Source organism: Ochotona princeps, chromosome 8 (assembly GCF_030435755.1).
Source record: "Ochotona princeps isolate mOchPri1 chromosome 8, mOchPri1.hap1, whole genome shotgun sequence".
NCBI classification, from domain to species: domain Eukaryota; kingdom Metazoa; phylum Chordata; class Mammalia; order Lagomorpha; family Ochotonidae; genus Ochotona; species Ochotona princeps.
In genome coordinates, this window is record NC_080839.1 from 48,540,910 (window position 1) to 48,563,477 (window position 22,568).

The 22,568-nt window shown below is 39.4% G+C and overlaps 1 protein-coding gene across 4 annotated transcripts in view; it reads left to right on the forward strand.

The window, feature by feature from the left end:
• SRBD1 (S1 RNA binding domain 1) overlaps nucleotides 1-22,568 on the forward strand; it is a 192,071-nt gene that overhangs the window by 32,028 nt on the left and 137,475 nt on the right. For all 4 annotated transcript variants that reach the window (XM_004582781.3, XM_058667994.1, XM_058667995.1 and 1 more), the window contains exons 8-14: nucleotides 74-170; nucleotides 1,792-1,927; nucleotides 5,299-5,402; nucleotides 10,770-10,877; nucleotides 15,919-16,076; nucleotides 17,640-17,730; nucleotides 18,503-18,610. In XM_004582781.3, the coding sequence (XP_004582838.2) occupies nucleotides 74-170; nucleotides 1,792-1,927; nucleotides 5,299-5,402; nucleotides 10,770-10,877; nucleotides 15,919-16,076; nucleotides 17,640-17,730; nucleotides 18,503-18,610 (802 nt within the window). The remainder of the gene's footprint in view (nucleotides 1-73; nucleotides 171-1,791; nucleotides 1,928-5,298; nucleotides 5,403-10,769; nucleotides 10,878-15,918; nucleotides 16,077-17,639; nucleotides 17,731-18,502; nucleotides 18,611-22,568) is intronic.

Below are 22,568 nucleotides of genomic sequence, written 5' to 3' on the forward strand. Positions count from 1 at the left end.
TATGATTTCATTATAGACATTAAAATTAATCTTAACACTTTCTGTGTTTGTTCTTCCCCCTACCCTTCTAAAGGGCTTTCAACGCTGCAGGATGTTGAAACAGGAGTACAGCATATTTTAGCAGACATGATTGCAAAAGACAAAGACACACTTGACTTCATTCGGAAATTGTGAGTAACTCTTTCGTGGAGTTCTCTGCTTTGTGGACTCGTGCTGTTAAGGGTCACATGACTAATGCTAATACCAGTGTTTGCTAAAATCTTTTCTTTTTGGCTTTTTAAAGTATCAGAACTTTTTGTTCAAACAGCAGAAACCTAATATATAATACAGATAAAAGAGGTTTTAATTGAATTTTGGGCAGGCAGCCTGAAACTCTGCCTACTCATCCTCTTTATACTGAGACATTCAATGATGGGTTCTGAAGAACAGTTTAAAAACCACTGCCTTGCACAGTATTTACCAGGCAGAGATTCATGTTTACAGTAAATGATATTTTATAGTGAACTTCGTATTAAGCATATTCATTTTGAGGTATGTGCTTAATTTTATAATTCTCATTTCTGGTGTTGACTGTTGGTTGAGTTGACTTGATAATGTGTAATATCAGGGCTGGGTTGGTGTGCTGAACTCAGTGTTGACTGTTGGGGAAAGCAGCTCATCCATGCATCCCAAGCCCACTCTGAAAAGATCTTTGACATGGAGCTACTTGGGCATATGGCTTTTATACCTCATTTAAAAAAAGAAATTAAAATAAAATTCTTTTTTTATGTGTATCTCTTTCCTGCTATGTATCAGAAGAGAAGGCAAACTGCCTCTTCAGGGGCTTTCTTCTTTCTTTCACTGTCTCCACAACCCTCACCCCTCTCCAGAGGAGAGTGAAAGAGAGAGTATATATCTGTCTTCTAATTAGCTGACTACTGTGCTGGCCAGTGGTTTTGTCGAAATAGGGTGAGAACGTTCCTGTTTTTGTAATGCTCCAGAAGTAGTGAGTTGAAGTAGGAGAATTGCTGAAGTTTCATTTTTCTTTCTTTTTTTTTTTTTTATATAAGTTTAAAAACTGTTTCTATAGCTAATTATGGTATTTCAGTTTTGCTCCATTTTATAAATTGTTATTGGAAGCCATCTGATATATCCTTTTATTTCCCTCCTTTTTGGCTTTTAATTCACTGTGACTCTCTAACTATGTGGTAAGGAAAGAATAATATTTAGATGAGAGCTTCTTGGCTGGCTACAAATGGAACCTGAAATCTGAATTCATTTAGGTATTTTATGAGGGGGATTGGGTTAATATATAAAGCCATGGAACCTATGGAAACTTGAGTTCTCCTTTTTCAAAACTTAATTAATATATTTGTTTGAGAGGCAGACAAAGAGAGAGACAGACAGGAAAGAGCTTCCATAGGTTAGCTTATTCCCCAAATGCCTAAAGTGCTGAAGTAAAAAATTGGGAACTCAATCCACATATCCTACTTGGGTGACGGTAACCCAATTACCTGGGTCATCACTTTTGCCTCCATGGTTTGCATGGAGTAAGAAGCTGGAATCAGAGCTAGGAATTGAACCCAAGTACACTGCCATGGGACATAGTGATCTTGGTTGCAAGGCTAAAAAACTGTTCCAAACTGCTTTTTTGATAGGTTAATAGCTTTATTTTCATAGTTGAGCATCATTAAAAATATTTTGCTTGATAATGGATTATCCTTTTTGTTACTCATACTTCAATATGTCATATTCTAAAATACAGGTTGATAACTGCTTCTTTTTGTTTTTAACATTTGTATGTTTTGATAGGTGCCAAAATAGATATATTTGTATACAATCGTCTCTGGCGAAAGTCTCCTCAAAAAAGGTAAATGAGAAAGATGTCGACAAGTTTCAGCTCTATCAGAATTTTTCATGCAATATAAGAAACATCCAGCATCATCAGGTAACTAAGTGTTCATTCATGTTGCTAGTAGTAATAATAATACTTCGAGTTTGCCTACCTACTAGGGATTTAAGGGGATTTGTGTATTTTGTTTTCTACCTTATAAAGATTCTTATAATTGCCAGATTCTTTCCACATCACAAGTGATGATCAGAGAAGGTGGTGACACAGAATTACTAGCCGAGTTTGATTATATTGCAACTTAAGTATATTGACTTTCTGGGTAGTATTTTTCTTATTAGATTTTGCTTCCTAGAATACTTGGATCTGAACTCAATTTGGGATTATTTCTATGTTAAATAAATACCTCTGATTTAGTCTCAGTTTTCTGATTTCATGTTTCAGTTCACTGATTTTTTTTCCTAAGTGTATTTATAGGCTCTATCTACATTTCAGAATGTGACTTTTTAAATCATATGGTGGGAAAAAAGAGGGGTTATAATTATATATATATGTATATATTTATTACATATTATATGTATATTTGTAGGTCTAGGTAGCTTTACCAATATTCTTTATTCCTGGTATGGCTTTCTGTTCTTTCACTTCAGCCTGAAGGAGTTTCTGTAATATTTCGCATAGGGCAGGTCTTTCAATGTCAAATTCCCATGATTTTTGCTTATTTAAGGAGTCTTAATTGCTCCTTTAAAATTATTTTCAGTTGTGTCATAAAGTGAACCATTCTAACCACTTTCTGGAATATAGACCTGTAAAGCTGAGTATATTTACATTGTTACTTAGCTGGTCTCCAGGATGTTTTCTGAATGTTTGGTTTTCTGGATATGAAGTTCTTGGTTGATACTGTTTTTATTTTAGCACTTTGAGTATGTCACATTCTCTGTCTCATGCTTGACCTCTGTGGTTTTTCCTGGTAATCAACTGTTAATGGTATTGAACCTCTTTCATGATCAGCCATTCTTTCTTTCTTTCTTTTTTCTTTCTTTTTTTTAAATAGGAAAGTGGGTAAGACTATTATTTCCATATTGTTTCCTTCATGTATCTGAGGTAAAGGGGGATATTGAGGGAGAAGCCCCACCCAGTTTCCCACCCACCCCAGGTCCCGGATGTGGGGCATGCTCCGAGATTCTTGCTTAAGTGGTTTTGATAGTTCAACAGTTATGAATTGCTGCCAGTCTTGCCACTCCAAGCACAATGATGTCTTTGAAGAATCCACTGATTGACACAGTCCGTCATTGAGTCTCCATTTGCCTAGTATTTCGCTGCCAACATATAGCTGAGGTGGTTGATCGACTTGTTCTGTCTTCTGTCTTTTCTTGGTTAGGGTTCTGAGTTCAGCATTTCGATTGGGGAGATCCCCAAAGAAACTTTGCCTGAGGTGTTCTTTTATGTTCTAGCAAGTATAGGGCCCAGCACAGTCCATTGCCCCAATCAGCTGGTGGTTGCAGTTGTTGGGTTGGTTCTGTTTTCAGCCCCGACTTCCACTGGAACAAGTGGGTGTTGCAGTCCAGCCTGGTTCTGCCCAGCACATACTCGGCCCTTGCATAAACCAGTGGGAGTTGCAGCCTAGTCAGAGTGACTCACAGTAACCCCCACCGAGCCCGCCCTCTACCCTGGTTTGCCAGTATGTGTAGCAGTCTGGTCCAGTCTGTCCCACATCGCATTCGGCTCTCGTACATGTCAATGGGTTTTAAAGCTTAGTTCCATCTAATCAGCTCCACTATCCAGGCCTCACGGATGTTGTTGGGTGCCTCTCTGTCTAGCAACCCCTGCCCCTGTCCTAGTTTTCGTGCCCTCCTGTGGGAGTGGTAACCCAAGAGGGAGGAGCCCACTATTTCCCTCCCAGGTCTCTCTCACTCCTGGATTAGGCACTCTCCAGGTGGTTCTGTGGTTTGACTTGACAGAATTAGCTCCCCGAACCAGCTTCTGCTAGCTGATGCTGCTGCTAAGCCCAAACAACCCTTACCCACTCTAATTTTGTTTGCACCAGTAGGAATAATCAGCCCAGCCTGGCTTTTCCCTGATCTAGTCCACATGCAACGCACAGGTGTTGTAGCCCTGCTTAGTCTGGTCTGCCCCCATCCCAGCTCACGCTCTCCAGTGGGAGTAGCTGTCTGGCAAGGGAACCACCCCTTATTCCCCCTGCCGGCTCTGCCCCCTCCCTTCCTGGTTCTCACGCGTGCTGGTTGGGTGCTGTGGTCACATCCGGTACAGGCAACCTCACCTTGGCATTCCATATTGTGCACTGGTTTTTGTTGCGACCGAACCTGGCTCGATCCACTTTCTGTTCTGGTGCTCGGATTTGCCAGTGGATGACGAGAACTGATTCAGCCTGGTCTGCCCCCGGCCCATGCCAAATGTATGCCAGTGGGAAACTTTCCATGGCCTATTCTGGGCTGTTTCCTACCATGCTTCTTGCGCTTACCTGCAGGGTCTGTGTCCTGCCAGAGGAGTTGCCCAGGCTCCTCCACAGAACCCCTCCCAATGCCAGATTTTGAGCATACCAGGGCATCCATGGGCCAGCCCTACTTAGTTCACCTCCTGTGCCAGCAGGGACAGTGACTTTTCCTGACTTAAGCCATTCTTTCTTATTGAATTGAAGATTATTTTTTTTTTTGGCCACTAGGTGACATTTTAATTTACAAATTGGCATTATTTTGGTCAACAAATATCCATATGCTGTTTTATACTGCCAACAAGAGTTGCAGCAGAAGGAAAAAAAAAGATAAAGAAAAACAGCATGATTTCAGATTTTAATCACACATTTCTTCTGGAATTTCGTGTGGATTAAGGATGCCAGGGACAGACATCTGAAGTTTATGCTTCTGTTCCTGAGCCTGTCGCAGGGTTGTTTCTCTTTTCTTCCAAAAACAGATCAGGTGTGTCTTTTTTTTCTGCAAAAACTGTGGTATAAAAACAAATAAATTTATTTATTTGAAAGGTAGGAAGAGAGACAAAGAGACAGATGGCAGAGATTTCTTCCACCCACCAGTTCTTCCCATGAATGCCCAGAACAGGTGAGGCTAGGCCAGCCTGAAGCTTGGAACCAGATCTCCTATATTAGTGATGTAAGTCAGGTATGTGGGCTGAACCCACTGCCCTCCAGGCTGTGCACTAAAAGGGGAGCTAGAATTCAAACCCAGGCAATCTGATAGGCGATGAAGGTATTCCAAGATACCTTGCATCAAACACTTACCCCAAAATCATCTGTTTGTGTTTTCTTGACACAAATATAGCTAAACATAAGCGTTTATCTTAATTGTATCATCTCATAGTGATATTGAAATTCTTTGTTCTTCAAACCTGGAAAAGTCTGAGTCATTTTTCTCTTTAGAAATTCCTTCTGCAACTTTTTCTCTTCTCCTTTACATATATTGGGTGTATTTAATAGTGTCATATATTTGTTCACTCAGATTCTGGCAATTAACCGTGGAGAAAATTTGAAGATATTGAGAGTCAAGGTTAACATTTCTGATGATGTGAAAAATGAATTCTGTAGGTGGTGCATCCGAAACAGGTCAGTTTATAGAGTTTTTACAAAATTTATTCTCTTTTCTAAAATACTCCATAGATTCCTAAATATAATTATGTGGAGAAATGTCTGTTATGCAGCATAACAAAATGCAGGTAACAGGCAATATAGAGACACCCTTTCTTGCATTTATAGTATACATGTTGTATGTGCATAAATACAAAATATCTGGGAAGGTGCAGAAGGAATATTTAGTAATGATTATTTCTAAGAAAAGAAACTTTTGCTTGAAAGCTTTTTGGTACTATCTATATCTTTTATGAAGAGCATGCCATCCATTGTGAGAAAATAAATAGAAGCATCATACTCTTTGTAGTATAGTTGAAATTTTTTGTCCATTCAAGTCTGACTGAATGAAATAGTATATTGGATATTATAGTATAAATCTCTGAACATACAGTATGTAACTTACCTGAGATATTTTCTGCATTCAGGACAATTAAAGTAACACTTGGATTTTTCAAAAAAATTTATGAACATATAATTTATTAAAAATAGTGTTCATTTGTTTAACACTTTTAGTGATTAGCTTTAGCTTTTTGGAATGTTAGGCATAGTAAGGGAGTAACAGTAATAACTAATAAAATAGTTGTGATAAAACACGAGAATGTGTTTTTAATTTCATGAGGTATCTTTTTTTCTGAATTGTGTTTTCCTGTTTTAGTTTGTTTTTAATTTTAGATGATGTTCACATAATTGATTGGAGTGGGATGGCTTAGTGAAAAGTGGGTGTGATCATTATTTCCAAACTTTCTGCTTCTCTTTCTTGTTTTGGGGAAAAGGTGGGGGAAGGGATAAGGGGAAAAGTCATACCCAGCCTCCCAGCCACTCCAGAACCCAGGGATGGAGAATGGCCACCTGCTATCAAGTCAGGTCCCAATGTGGCACACACACCAAGGGTTCTGCTCAGGTGGTTTCAGTAGTTCTGAAATGTTGTCAATCTAACCAATCCAAGGATGAGGAAACCCTTTCAAAGTCCACTCGCTGACATAGTTGACCTCACAGTCTGCATTTGCCCAGAAATTTCTGTCATTGTTTGGCTGGGGTAGTTGTCCCATTTGTTCTGTCTTCCTTCCTCTGGGGTGGTATAAATGCCCCCTGCAGGGCTCCGTGGGCTGCCATATCCTCCACATGGATCTGAGCCAGTTGTCTGCTACTCCATCTTAGGAGGAGGACCAGTTCTCGCAGGTGGGCCAAGGACCCTAGCCAGGTGACCAGGGCCTGGCCGGATCCCCACCCCTGGGGCTCACAGACCCAGCCCCACCGTGCATGAGGGCCAAGAATCCAGACCAAGTGACCCAGGTCCTGCTGGATCCCCAGCCCCAGGGGTTCATGCATGGACCCAGCCCCCACCACCAGGCAGGCCAAGGACCTGGGCCAGGCAACCAGCACCTTGCCAGATCCCATGTACCTGAGGCTCATGGACCCAGCACGCATTGCACATGCAGGCCAAGGATACCCAGGCCAGGCGACTTGGGACCCTCTGCCCCTGAGGCTCATGAACCTGACACACCATGCAGGTGGACCACGGACCTTGGCCAGGTGACCCGGACCATGCTGGACCTCCCACCCCTGTGGCTCACGGACCTGGCACTTATCTTGCAGATGAGCCAAGGACCCAGGGCAGGCAACTCATGCCCTGCTAGACTCCCACCCCTGGGGCTCACAGACCCAGTACCTACCTCCCCCTGACTATCATAGCTCACCTCACCTTGGTATCCACTAGCAGGTACTCCAGCCTGACTTGGTCCAGCCTGCCCCCAGTTCCAGCTCAAGTTGGTGGGTTCTGCAACCCAGCCCAGCCAGACCCAGCCAGCCCCTGCCAGCCTCCAATCCTGGCCCTGATGTGAACTGACTGGTGTGACCCTGAACTGGCCCCTCTTGCATCCTGCCCTTGTTCTTAGATCTGCCAGTGGATATTATAAACTGACCCAGCCTGGCCCACTCTAGGACCTGACCCACATATATGCTGGTAGGTATTATAACCTGGCCTGGTCTGGGCTTCTGCTTGCCTTGATTCTTCTGCTCATCTGCAAGGATTACATTCTGACAAAGGAGTTTTCCAAGCTACTCTAGTAGGTCTCCTCCCAGTGGCAAATGTTGCACACACTGGTGTGTCTTTGGACCAGGTAGATGTTGTCCATCTCTTGTCCTGGTGGGACAGTGTCCTTGCCCAACCAGCCCACGCCCATTCCAGTTCTCACTATTGGGTGCTGCAGCCCAGCCACACCTTGTTCACACCCAGACACAGCCATCGTGTTGTTCAGTGGGAGACAAGACCTAGCCCAGCCCTTGCTACAACCACCCTGGCTCTTGTGGGTACCAGTGGGTGCTGGAGTCTAGCCCAGTCTCGTCCTTCCCAGACACAGCTCCCATCCTTGCTGGGGAGACTGTAGCCATGTGCAGCCCAGCTTGCTACTACCATTCTGGCTCACGCACTCACCAGTGGTAATCCCAACCCAGCCAGGGCATTCCCTTAGCTCCCCAACCAGGCCTGTCCCAGCCATAGATTTTGTGTGCGCCAGTGGGGATTGTTGTTCCACAAGATTGAAAACCCATACACCTTCACAGATTCTTCCTGCAGTCCTGATTCATTCACATGCTCAGTGTCATGGCCCCCACACACATTGCCCATTCATTGTTCCAGCTCTCATTAGTGGGTTCCATTATCTAGCCTCGCAAGTATAGTGGCCTTATCCATGAAATACTCTTAGAAGTTGTTCCTCACCTGGACATGAACCCTCAGGTCCCTGGTTGCCCCCATCTGTGCCATCTCCCAAAGTGTTAGTTCATGCCCACAAGTCTTTTCAGTGTGCTGCTGGGCAACCCGAGGGCTTTGCCTGGTGCCATTGGCATCCAGGCTATAGCAGGCCTCTCCTGTCCTCGGGAGTCATGCTGCCTAGCTGTTTGCACTTGTGCTGGTCTAAAAAGCACACAGTCTGGGGAACCTGGGGCCTTCCTGCGCCTCCCCATTCCCAGGGAGTCATGCTGCCCAGCTTCCGCACATGTGCTGGTCCAAAAAGCACCCAGGCTGTATAGTAATATTTTGAAATCACAGTTGACCATGAGTGACAGAACCATGGAAAGTAAATCCATAGGTGAAGGGGAGCTACGGTACAATAAAAAACAAAACACTTCATTAAGGTCGTTTCACTTCTAAGGACTACGTTCTAGCATGTTGTTCTATAATCCAGTGCTATGTTCTGTTTCCTAGCTGTCCAGACTCTATTGTGATCTATAAAACCCTCTGTAGTCTTGTATGGTACAGTTTTAACCTTATTGTCTCCACATTGGATCCTGCCACATTTTGCCTGATCAGCATTAGTCTGTTGGTAGTTATTTGAATTTATTGTGTTTCTCTGATGCCTCTGAACTTTTATAGATGCTATGATTTCTTCTCAGAATGCTCATGCTCTATTGTTGCTTGGTGAACCGTAGTGCAGCTTTAGAACCCGTCCCAGATGTTTCATTTGGAAAGTCATTCTTGACACTGCATTCCCTGACTTAATAGTGGTAATGACAGCAACATCCACAGCTAATACTTACCTATAAGGTGCTAGGTGTTTTAAGTCTTTTATGTTTGTTAACTTACTATGACTCAATGGAGTAGCTACTATTACTGTTTTACAGGGGAGGATACAATGACATGGTAAAGCAAAGCTCCCCAAGAAAGTAGTAAAGCAGAATTTGAATCAGGGTAGACTGACTTGGAGTTTCCTTTTTGACTGCTCTATTGTACTGCTAATCACCATTGTTTTTGAATTTTCCTTATCTTTGCTTTTATATATCTCTAGTTTTCCTTTTTCAAAATTTGGAACAGAAATTCTTTACTTCTTTATTCCCCAAATGCCCGCAGTGGTTGGGGCTGGGGTGAGCCAAGCCTTGAACTGTGAAATCCGTTTTGATCTCCCACTTGGATGGCTGGGCCCATTGACTTGGGCTGTGACCACTGCCTTCCAGGCTGGAGTTTGAGGATAGAGTCAGCAATTGAATCCAGGTAGGAATTGTGGCCACTAGGCAATATGGCCATGCTGTGTTTTTAGCTTATTCATGCCATACTTTTTTTGTTAAAAATTTTCTCATTGAGATGGAGCTTATCTGTCTGATTCTTACCCTCTGGTTCCCAGCTCCTCATCTATGAAGTAAATGTGACAGTACAGAGTAGCAGGGATTTGAATGGAAGGAACAATGCGTGTCATGCATAAAAGCATCTTCATTGAAATGAAAGAGCAAAACAGTATGTTTGCGCAGGTAACTCCCTTCTAAGGAAGAAATTTAGTGTTCTAAAAGCTTTGGTACAACACATCATACTTGCTTAAATGTCTGTTTCCTGCAGTTTAGTTTATTACCTAACCTGAAATAAGTAAGGAGATTGAATATCCTTAGAGAAAGTATATTAATTTTTTATTAGAACACATTAATATTTTAAAGCATCAATATTTTCAAGAACTACTGAAGGGCAAAGAAAGAGGCATTGGGTAAAAACAGAAAGGACAAGGCTGAATTTGTTCTCTCAGCTTGCATTTTTCTGTTTTGTCTACTAGCAGTTGGTTATATGATATTTACATATTCTATAATATGTATGCAGATGCTCCTCAGTGTGGCCTGAACAGAAGAATACCTTCTAGCCAAGAATGGCAAGAAGCCACAGCTGTAATAGTTTGTCCTTTGTTCATTCTACTTAGTCTCTCAGTAAGAGATAAATAAATAGGAAAAGGTGCAGTGCTTGTCATAGCTCCCATTGGCATCTCAAAATGCTACAAGCTGGGTGTCTTATAAAACAGAAATTTATTTTTTTTCTGCCTCTGGAAGATAGCAAGTAGAGTATCAGGGTGCCAGCTGACTCATTTCCTGGCTGTCTTTCTGGCTTGCTGACAGCTGCTGTCTTCCCATGTCATCGTATGATAGAGGGGGAGAGAAGGAGAGCACTGTTTGGTGTCATCTCATCTAAATCTAATTATCTCCCAAGACTGTCAAACTAATGATTGACATTTACTTTGAGTTTGAAAAGGGATGTAATTCAGTCTATAGCAGTGTTGTAGTGATTCTCTGGTGACTTACTTATATCTTACGATTTTAGCCATTGTTAATAATGCTTTGGAGTCTTTTCCCAGAAGAGAATGTTTTTGCATTGAATTTATGTCTGACTGTATTTACCAGGTTTTTAAAAATAAAACCTCGAGATGTTGCAGCAATAATTTCCAGACACCATGACCTCTCCTCACAGGTTAGGTTACTTCAGCTTCAATATCAATTTTCCTCTTCTATTCTTTATCCTCATTCTTCCAGGATTCTACTAATGGTCTTGTTTTTATGTCGATTTTAGTATGAACTTTTTTTTTTTTTTTGCAGGTGGAGGCCACGTGGTTTTGCAAGACCAGAGTTAATGAAGATTTTATATAATTCACTGGATGATTCCTTTAAACGCCTCATTTCTCCTCTTCTCTGTAGAGAGTTCAGGTATGTATTATGTGGGCTCTCATCATTCACACGGTAGCCCTAGATTGAGTTCTCTGCTCCCTTTGTTGCCCCTAACCTTGGGCTGTTGTGGTCAGTTGCATGAGTGAAGCAACTGATAGGAACTCTGTGCACCTCATGGGAAAGCAAAAGAGAGAGAGAACTCCACTGTCCAGTGTCCTTTTTAATGTCATTCAATCTCATTTTCATTTTAGTCTAGGTGTCTCCCTAAAAGAATTTTCCCTTTGCAACTTATTTCATTTTATGTCAGTGTGAAGTATTATCTCCTTTAAGTGATAGTGCATAAATTTTGAAAATAAAAATTTCATTGTTAAGGAAGGGAAAAGCATTTGAAATGCTTGTTTCTCATGCAGTATTTTTCTTTGTTTTCTTCTGTTGCTTGCAATATCTGTTGTTGCTTCTGACCTATTTCCATATATTTGGTCTGAGTATCTTCATTGCTTGTGGTATAGTTAATTAACATGTGATATACAAATTGACTTGGGAGTATTATACTTCTTTCCTTATTTCCTTAGCAGTGGGCAGGCAAAAATTCTTTCCTTTTTAAAAATGCCAGTGGTTAAAAAAAATACCTTGTTTCATTCAGAAGTTAGTTTGCAGACATTGTCTTCAGTTATCTCTCTTGACAGAAACACTTACCTAAATAGTAGTTGAGAGGCAGAAATGCCTAATGGTCTTTTTAAACCAAAGTCTTTCCCTAGTTCATAAGAAATTTGTCGAATGGTAGAAAAATTGAAAAAATTGTTAAGGCATGAAGGGAAAAACTGACATAATTTCACTGTTTAAAGATAATCATTGTTAACTGATACTTTTCTGCATTTGTGTGTGTGCACTAAATTACATAGACAATACTATGTCATTTGATCATTTCATTTGGTTGACTACTTATTATACAGAGCCTACTTCTGCCTTTCTTATTTCTGTGGCTCTCACCCATATGTTGTTTTGCACACTTCTCATCAATCTTAGGTTTTATCTATTTTGCTATATTTTATTAAAAATATATGTTGAATTTTACTTTCTATTGCTATAATCTTAGTTCAGGACATAATTTTAAAAATTATTTTAAAGAATTTATTTGCTTATTTGAAGGAGTTACAAAGAGAGAACTCTTTCATCTGTTGGTTTATAATCTCTAGGTGGCTGCAATGACGGCAAGAGCCAAGAGCTCCCTCCTGGGTCTACTACATGGGTGACACTGGGCTATCTTCTCCTGCTTCTCCTGGTCCATTAGCAGGGAACTGTATGGAAAGCAGAGTAACCAGCAGATTAACCAGCTCTCATATATGATACAAGCATAGCAGCCCATGGCTTTACCCACTATGCCACAGTGCCAGCCCCAGAAATGATTATTTTTTGTCTGGATTATTCTGCTAGAATAATACAAGATCTCTATGTTTTGTCTTGTCTTTACCTACATATTCCAAATTGGCATTTGAACATTTCTGTTCCATTGTTTCATGTTTGTTTGTGTGAAGTTTTTCAGTGGACTTTGTTTCCAGATTAAAATCCAGACTTTTTAGAGGAGAACATGAGCCTTTTATTTTTTGAATTTTTATTTTGAATGTTTGAATTTTATGGTACAATTCTGTAGAGTCTGGGATTCCCCCCTCTCAATTCCCACCCCCAACTGATCTTCCCCATTTTTTTTTCTTTTTTTTTTTTTTTAAGATTTATTCATTTTATTACAGCCAGATATACACAGAGGAGGAGAGACAGAGAGGAAGATCTTCCGTCCGATGATTCACTCCCCAAGTGAGCCGCAACGGGCCGATGCTGTGCCGATCCAAAGCTGGGAACCTGGAACCTTTTCCGGGTCTCCCACATAGGTGCAGGGTCCCAATGCACTGGGCCGTCCTCAACTGCTTTCCCAGGCCACAAGCAGGGAGCTGGATGGGAAGTGGAGCTGCCGGGATTAGAACCGGCGCCCATATGGGATCCCGGGGCTTTCAAGGCGAGGACTTTGGCCGCTAGGCCACGCCGCCGGGCCCCCCCATGTTGTTTCAATAGTATAGTCCTTCATAACGAGTCATGATTCCATCAATCTGTTAATGACTCTTTTTAGCCCTGTTTTTTTTTTTTTATTTCTTTGCCTCTCTAGCTATAAGGGAACTCCAGAAAGAATTAAAAGGTACAGTTATTGTGGTACAGACATTAGAAGTTCATACATTGATATATTTTTTTAATTATTTATTATTTAACTTCATTAATTACATTGTATTATGTGACACAGTTACATAGATACTTGGGTTCTCCCACCCCTCCCCAAACCCTCCCACCATGGTGGATTCCTCCACCTTGTTGCATAACCACAGCTCAAGTTCAGTTGAGATTCCCCCATTGCAAGCGTATACCAAATATAGAGTCCAGCATCTTATTGTCCAGTCAAGTTCAACGGCTTCTTAGGTATACCCTCTCTGGTCTAAAGACAGAGCCAGCAGAGTATCATCCCAGTCAATTGAAAGCTCCAACATACCATCAGCAAAAATTTACATCATTATGGAATTAATTGACATAGTAATGAGTAACCAATATGTTAAAAGTAAATGCGAGTTCCCAGCCACCTTCTGTGGCCACCTCACCTACACTTCAATTTTAGTTTATACACAACATATAACATTCAAAACATAACATGTTATACATAACATCAAAAAAATGGGTATTTTGTAATACCCATTTTTTTGCTACTTTTGTGAGACTCTCATATCTTATTATTTTAGCATGTGAGATTACTGCTCCCATTATCTAGGGTGTCTTCTCCCTGCCTCTCATGCCTTGCCCCAATTTATTTCTCTCTCTCTCTCTCTCTCTGTCTCTTTCTTTCTTTCCTTTCTTCCTTTGCTTTTCTTTTTCCTTTCTCCTTCCTGAATTACCTGTGCATACATCTCTTCTACAAAGTTTTCCTGGTTTATCTGCCTTCCCACTCTTTAAGACTAGCCTTTGCTCTTCTGTTTCTTTCACTGGACAGTGGCCTACAGGGTGGAGATCTTGTCCTTTTTTTTTTCCTTAACATTTATTTATTTTCATTTGAAAGGTCAATTTTATAGAGAAGGAAGGAGAGACACTAGAAAAAGATCTTCCATCTGCTGATTCATTCCCCAGAAGGCCACAATGGCCGGAACTGAGCTGATCTGATGCTAAGAGCCAGAGCTTCTTCTAGGTCTGCCACATTAGTGCAGGGGCTCAAGGACTTGGGCCATCTTCCACAGCTTTCTCAGGTCATAAGCAGAGAGCTGGATCAGATATGGAGCAGCCCACGTGGGCTATCTGACACTACTAGATGAAGGATTAGCCAGATATACCACTACACTGGCCCGAGATCTTCTTAGTTGTGTATCTCTTCCACCTATCATGGCATCTTGTGTAAGACTGACAGCCCATGTGGGCTATCGGGCACTGCTAGGTGAAGGATAAGCCAGATATACCACCTCACTGGCCTGAGATTTTGTCTTTTTAGTTGTATATCTCTTACACTATCACGGCATCTTGTGTAAGACTGACAGTAAAATTAAAAGTGAAAATTGAGAAATACCTGTAATGACCAATAGCAGGTAGAAGTACAAAAACCTTAAGAAACTGAATTAAGCTAGAAAAGCAAACATTAGTTGGCTATATTCATCTTTATTTATGTAAGCAGTTATTTCTCAATAATGATATAAATTGAGCTTTGAACTGCAGTTGTACTCTCAATTTTCTAGTAGCCAATTATGTGGATTTTTTATTTGGTCTAATAGCAAAGACATGCTTTTTTGCTTTTAAAAGTTTGGGGAGATAATACATTGAGAACTTTTAAGGAGATGAATTTAAACCTATGTATACATAGGTTTAAATATATATATGTATTTTTTTTCCCCCTAGAAAGTCTTAAAAAGCTTTAAGTAAGTTTGTTAATGAAACTTGTAAGTGATGTAAGATGTAGTTTTGGATTGTCTATTAGTTCTATGGTCATGTTTCCTTACTGTTAGAATGACAGAAGGAATAGATACGGAGAGTGGATTAGGGTGAGAAGGTGACATTGAAATATCTGTTGAAGAGTGTGAGACAAGGTAGAAACAGGACTCACAAAATAGCCTTTTCGACCTCTTTAAGAATCTGTCTGCCACTCTAAGTCCATCTCTAACTCTCTAGCTCACTTCAAGCAGCTCCAGATGAGTCAGGAGCAAGGAGTGTACACACACACTGTGACCACAAAGGACCCCCCTACTGCCTGTGCACATGTGCAAGGAGCCTAGTGCAGTGATTTGTGACCTCCCTGTGGTGGCAGTAGTGAGCAACACCTTGATTTTGAGCATGTCCTCTAAAACAGGGTGAGTTGGAGTCCTCTGCTGAGAGGGTGAGCCAGACACTGGGCTAGGGACAGATGGGAGTTCTGTGTGCCAAGTGTGTCCTGCTAACAGCTGTGTTCACCTCTTCTCTTTGAGCCAGTTGGTGGAACCTCTGCTAGCCATGCTGTGTCTCATGTTTGGGTATTAGCCTGTAATAAACCTTGTTGTGTTATACTTTCTTTATTAGCCTGTAATAAACTTTGTTGTGTTGTACTTTCTTTAGTTTCCATTGCAAGAGAGTCAAAGAACCTAGAAAGGATTTAAACTCCTTTGATACCAGTTAATTTTGTTTGTATTTAAAAGAAATTGATAAACTTGAATTTGTCATTCCAAGTGGCATCCAAGCTGTATGTACTCACTCTGTCCCCGCCCATCCCATCCCAAAGTCACACACTCACTGTTATAGCTGTGGCTTTTGTGTATGATGCAAAGCAGATAGAGCAGGAATGTAGGTATGACAAGGTCATATGGTTTGTGTCACAGTTGATTGTGTGGTGTCATATATTACTGGGATTAGTAAAAAGTAGACTCAATATAATTTCATTGTATGATGTTTTTCCTTGAATGTCATTTTGTTACAATGAATGCTCTGGTGAGGAATAACTATACAAAACAGTTTCTTCCCTTTTTGAGGGATAAAGGAAAGAACTCCCTCAAGTGAAAAACTCAGTACTTCTTTTCTTTATATATTTCTAAAGAGCCAAACTAACATCAGACGCAGAGAAGGAATCAGTATTGATGTTTGGACGGAACCTTCGCCAGCTCCTTCTAACAAGCCCTGTCCCAGGACGTACTCTGATGGGAGTGGATCCTGGTTACAAGCATGGTTGCAAATTAGCTATAATTTCTCCTACCAGTAAGTCGTCTTTCAAGTTCCATTCTGCAGGGGTTCTGATGCACACATCTAGTAGTGCTCTGTACACATCTGCTCCCTTCTGCTTTGGGTTCTGTGGGGACGTCTTGCTACATGTATGTACACTATAGATAGAATTCTGGATTTTTGGTTTGGTTATCTTTTTATGGTATTCATTTTTGTAATAAGTGAATAGCATCTTTAATTTTTTTTTTATCTATTGGAAGAGCATCTGGCATTTATCCTTTACTGTGTTATTATGATAAGTTATATTATTGGATTTTTAACAAATAATGTCCAGTCACTTACTTTTCTTAGATAACCCAACTGAATATATTGCTAGATCAGTTTTAATCATTATATTGCTTTTAGGACAAATAATTAAAAAATTTTATATATACATGTATTTTCAGTCAGTTTTGATAAGATTATTCTAGATATTTATCCATTTCACTATTCAATCTCGATTACTAGAAAGACGTTTATTTTAATCTTTGTGTCTTTTTAAGCTATACTCAATCTCTAGTTATAGCTCTTGTTTATTTCCAATATAATTGTACCTCATTTTTATTACTGAAAGTATGCTTTTCTTTAAAATTTTTTTTATTTCTTAATTTAAAAATGTATTTGAATAGTAGAGAAACAGACCGACAGAACTCTTCCATTTACTGACTTTTCATAGGCCCACAACAGCCAGAACTGGGCCAGGTTGAAGCCAGGGGTATACAATATTCGGAGTAGAGCTGGGACTAGGACCTTTTATCTCCATTGTGGAATGTGGTTATCCAAACAGTGTCTAAATCACTGTTCCAAATTGCCACTCTGATTTTTCTTATAAGCAATTTTAACTTTAAGCTGTGTTGTTATTGCTTCTATATATATACTTAGCTGCTTAAAATTTTTTTCTTTTTAACTTCATCATTTTCTACCTCTGCTTTTTCTTTATTCTTTTGCTCTTTTCCTAATGTCCTAAGTCAGTCCCTCAGTTGATTTTTCCTATTTAGATGGTTACCCTCATCAGTGGAGAGAAGATCTTGCTCTCTGTCTCTTCTGATCTTGTATATTTGACTTAACAATAAAAAAATTCTTAAAAAAAGCGTAAAAAAAAGATGGTTACCCTCAAATACAAAAACAAAAATCTATTAAAACGGTTTTAAAGAAAACAGATATTTAACTAAAATAAGCATGTTTTGCATAATGTAATACAGAAAACCTAAATCATGAATGCATAGCTCAAAAACTTAAGAAGAATAGAGTATCAGAACAGTGTCTGCTAAGTAGTAAGTGTTTAGTACATGGTGTAGAAAACCACTTCTGTTTAAGATATTATGTGGCTAATAGTGGTTTTCTATGACAAAATTGAATCTTGGACTTGGGAAGTAACAGTATTTCAGAGTGCTTAGGGAGAATCTGATTCAGAGAATAGGAACATTTTAGAATGTTTTAGAAGACAAACCAATCCCCCTTTCGGTTGTAACTTGTTTAATCAGATCATTCATGTGTCATATTATAAAATTTCTTGCAAAATGGCTTATTTTCGTTTTAATTGTTGTGTTTGTTTTTAAGGTCAGATACTTCATACTGATGTGGTTTACTTGCATTGTGGACAAGGTTTCCAAAAGGCAGCGAAAATAAAGAGGCTTTTGCTGAATTTCAAGTATGAAAATAAGTAATCTTTTGAGTACTACAGTGGCTCGGTCAATCAGAGATACCTATGACGCCTGTAATTTGGAGGGAGGGATTAAGGGAAGTCAAAGAGAAGGAACCATGTAAAATAACGCTGGGGAAGTTGCTGGAGAGCTTTACATAGGGAGACTCGAGAAGAATGCTGCTCCTTCCTCTGCCACCTTGACATTAAAGGTGGTCCTAGTGGCACATGTGAGCATTTCATTTTTCTGTTTAGACTTCCTTCCTGTGTTTTTTCTGCCTTCCTCCCTCCATCCTGTATTCTAGTTTCTCTTTCTGCCTGCCTGTCTTCTTGCTGTCCGCCTCCTTGCATGGTTCTCCATGTGCCTTTTACCCTCTGCTTCCCTCCCTCCTTATGTGATCTAAAGCATGGCTCTGGTGGTAGTTAGAAGCTTTAGAAGTTGATAGCATATCATATAATTCCATTTTAAATGCCTTTGATCATGGCCTAGAATGCTCTAGAGTTTACTGACTCATGTCTAATTTTATTTCCTTCCTAGATAGGAAGGAAGTTGATGTTCTTGATTGTGTGATGTGAAATGTTTCTGCACTGCCTCCTATACCAAGTATAGGGGCAGTGCTTTATTCTGCATAAATTGGTGTTTTTCTCATGAAAGAATGGAAAGATTGCTTGGATATATAAGAGAGTCAGAGCATCATTTAATAGTATTTGTGCATTCACCAGCTGATTTCTAAGCATGCCTTGAACTCATTCAGTTTCTTGTTCTGTTTCTCCCTTGAAGCTGCAGCACAGTGGTGATTGGAAATGGAACTGCCTGCCGGGAGACAGAAGCTTACTTTGCTGACCTGATAATGAAAAATTACTTTGCACCACTGGATGTTGTTTACTGGTAAGGATGCTAGGAATGTTTGTTTTGTTGAAGAGAAATGGAAACTTCTGAATTTCTTTTTATGATGAATTCAGTCTTCTCTTTGTAAAACATATATCTTGTTTGTCCTCCAAACCACCTCTTGCTATTTCTAAGAGCTTTACAGGAAATAGTGTCTGTCTCTTGGAGAAATTTGAGACAGGAGTGATTAGAGCCAGACACTGAAGTAGCATGTTAAGGCTCACTCGGTTTCCTGGGCGTTTTCAGTTTGTGCATCATGTGAGGGCTCTTGTTAACTCATAAGTAGGACCGTATACCTAGCACCTACAAGCTGTAGGTAGTTTAGACTACTTCTCCCAATTAATTGTCTCCTTTCAGAAATGAGAATCAAGGTAAGCCTTAAGAATTTAAGAAGAATTCTGATGTTCCTTTTGTTACCAGAAATGCCTGGTGGGTTCTTTCCTCAGCTCAGCATAGAAATAAAAAGCCGGGAATCTATTGCAGACAGAAAGGTCCACCTGCGAAGGGACCAGGTGAGCAGGGAAGGGAGAGGAAAGGGGAGAAAGCCAGGAGGTGGGGTGCCTCTGGAAGGAGGAGGGAGAGAGACACCAAAGCTTTGAGGAAGGGTCTTGGAATTTTAAGCATTTCCAGACCCTTCCTTGTTGGGCAGGGAACCTACAGGTAAGATGTTCCTCATTGGTGGTCTGTTAATCAGTTAGGAAATGGGTGGGTAATGCTGGTGCTGCCCATCTGAAGATGTGGCCAAGATCTCAGCAGGCCTGGTTGGTCTTAACCTTTCTTGTCTCTTAATTTTAAATAAGTTTTCATTTTATATAAGCATACAGATTATTTCTGAATAACTTTGGACTAGCATAACTCAATTTTCTAGTCCCATCTCTGCATCTTTAGTAATTGCTCTCATTCTCCATTGTTATTTCAGTAGGCCCCCATTCTCCTTTAAATCTAAAATACCTTTGCCTGCCTCTTCCATACTGTAGTAGAATATTTAAATCCAACAGAGTTTAAACCTGAGAAGAGGGGTAATTACAATGAATGATGCTTAGGCTAAGTGCTCAAAAGTCACTTGATGGGTTAAGATGTTTAGTGAGAAATCTGCTAAGAGTCGTCAACTACTGGCACTGGATAAATAACCAACTAGTAAGAACAATACAGAAGGAAAACCTTGTATTGGAAGACTTCTAGGATTCCTTTATGTGTCCCAAAAAGGAGTGACCAAATATTTAGTGTAGTAGTGTATGTGCTGTGAGCAATCAGAATGAATGAGGAAAATAAACTCATGGTAACCAAAAGGTATGAGAAAATCAGGATCAAACAATAGCTGTCTTGGAATGAAAATTCAGGGAAGTACACGTTTGAGAGTTTGTGTCAGTTTTTTCTCTGTCCTTGTTATTCCAGTTGGCCTGGGGAGTGTACCTTGCAGAGCTTCCCCATTCTGAGACTTGCAGATGTGTCCCCAGTCCTTTGAGAGAAACTCATAAAATATCTAACAGATTTGATTCAATTTAAGGCAATTTGATTTCCTTTTAACCATTCACATTAATTTGAAATAAATATGTTGGGTATGTATGTAGTGATTTTAAACACAACTTGCGTATCTTAAAATGTTCAGTTGTGAAGATGTGTAGAATTTCACCTAAGTTTGCTTATAAAGTAGCCCTATTTTGAACTTGAGACAATGTATACTAGTAGACAGAATGTATATTACTAGAAAACACATTTTAGTTCTTTGATTTTCAACATTTACTTATTAGGCAATTGTGTAACAATCAGTTATAAAGTTATAAAGATTCAGTTTGTTCCACTCTTCTTCATCCTTAAAATCATTAGATTTTTTAGGAATATTAAAAGATAGTGTATGAGGTAATCAGTGTTAAGAGAAAACATCCAACTTTTAGTAGATGACATGTTGCCTATGTTTATGAATGTTTTGTATTCACCTACACATTTAGGTTAGCATAAATACCATTTCTATGTATTTAAAATTATTACTGTGAAGTTCAAGGCAGTGTCTTGATAATTATTATACACACACAAGTACTTACATATAATACACAGTTGTGGTGGATACTTTTTTCAGCTCACCATCCAGCTTTACTTATGCTCAAAATGCTGTAAACAAACCTACAAAAAGAAAACTATGTGTGAATGTGGTAGAAGATTATTTTTCCTATTATATAATGAGTTCCTAGAAATTTATAGTAAAAAAAAAAAATGCTTTTTAGAAAAATGGCCAGAGGAAATGATCAGGTTGTTAAAAATAAACCAAATCTGACTTCATAATACATGAAAAAAAGTTTTCATCTTTTTACGGTAAAAGAGATACAAATCAAATACTTAATAAAATACTGTTTTATCTACCTAATTGATAGAAAGAAAATGTTTGGTCACATATCATGTTGGTGGTGTGGCATAGTTTATTGTAATGGAACTGAAAGCTGTTACATACTCCATTAGAACTACACGTGCACACACTGTGTTACTTCCACCAAACTAAACATATAAACCATTGAATGTACAAAATGTATACAGGAATATTCCTTGTTTGAATGTTTTAAAAATATTGATACTAATATGGGTATTTTAAAACAACATTCCTATTTTATTAAGTTAAAAAAATCAGTGTGAAGTCACACCTTTTTAGAATTTTGCAATAATCACGTGGATTTATTTATTTTTTTGGAAATGTATTTATTTATTCTGTAATAGTTATAGGGAGTGGGAGAGACAGACAGACAGAGGTCTTCATGACTGGTTTACTCCCCCAGGTGCCTGCAATGGCAGTGCCAGTAGTTTGATTCAGGTCTCCCACATGGGTCATAGGAACCTAAACACTTGGGCTGTTTCCTGTTGCTTTTCTCAAATTGTCCACACGGAGCTGAATTGGAAGCAGAACTGGTGCCCGTATTCAATGCCTGCATCACAGAGCACGACCTACCCAATAGGCCGCAATGCCAGTTCAGTTACATGGAGTTTTTGATCTATACGTGTGGTGAATTATAAGTCATTTCCAACAGTTGCACCATGTTTGCAGTTCTGATTGGTACGTCATTTTGTCCTAGTGAATTACTCTTTTAGTGTGCTCCTTGCTGATATTTTATCATGTGTTATCAAAATCCTTAAGTGATGCAAGTAGCTGATTGGAATTTATACTGTTTTAGGAAAATTAGGTGTTCGATTTCATTTTGTTGTCTTTGCTGGTTTAAAGTGCCTGTTTTAAGAAACCATGCGTACTCTAACATTTTGAAGTTACATTGATGTTGGAATCACTTATGCTATCTTGGGCCATCATCTTAACACCTTCTGAACAGATAATCCGGTGTGCATTTCCATAATCCTGTCCACCATTCATCCTGAAAAATCTTTCTCAGACATATTCACCAGCACATAACCTCTTCTATGACTTTCTAACACTACTATATGATAAAACATATGATGATTTATATCCTACTTATAAATGCTTATGTATAGTGACACATCTTTTTTACTTTTTTCTCATTCATTTTCTCTCCATAGCCTTAGACTACTTTACATCTGTACTTACGTATATCATGAGGAAAATAATTCAGACCTGAAGTATCACTAACAAGCAGGAAAAAAAAATTAAACTGAAATTAAGTTGTAGAACATAATTATCCTAATGTTCAGTTAGCCACGTGTTTATAGTTGGAAATGTCCATGAAAAATTGTGTAGTGTTCAGTGTCATTTGTTTTAAGTGTATGCTAGGATGATTTGCTATTTCCGGTCTTTTAAATGCATTTTTAAATATCTGAATATTTGTTCGTATATATGATAATTTTCTCTGCTTGATTATTTTCTGATCTTCCATCTCTATTTTTCTTTTATAAAACTGCATTCTTTTCTTGAGCAATGATGAGTTTTTTTGAAATGAAAATGGCTTGGGCTCTTTCAGTTGCATTTTTGTTTATATGTAATGTATCCAATTTCTTCTTTTTTTTT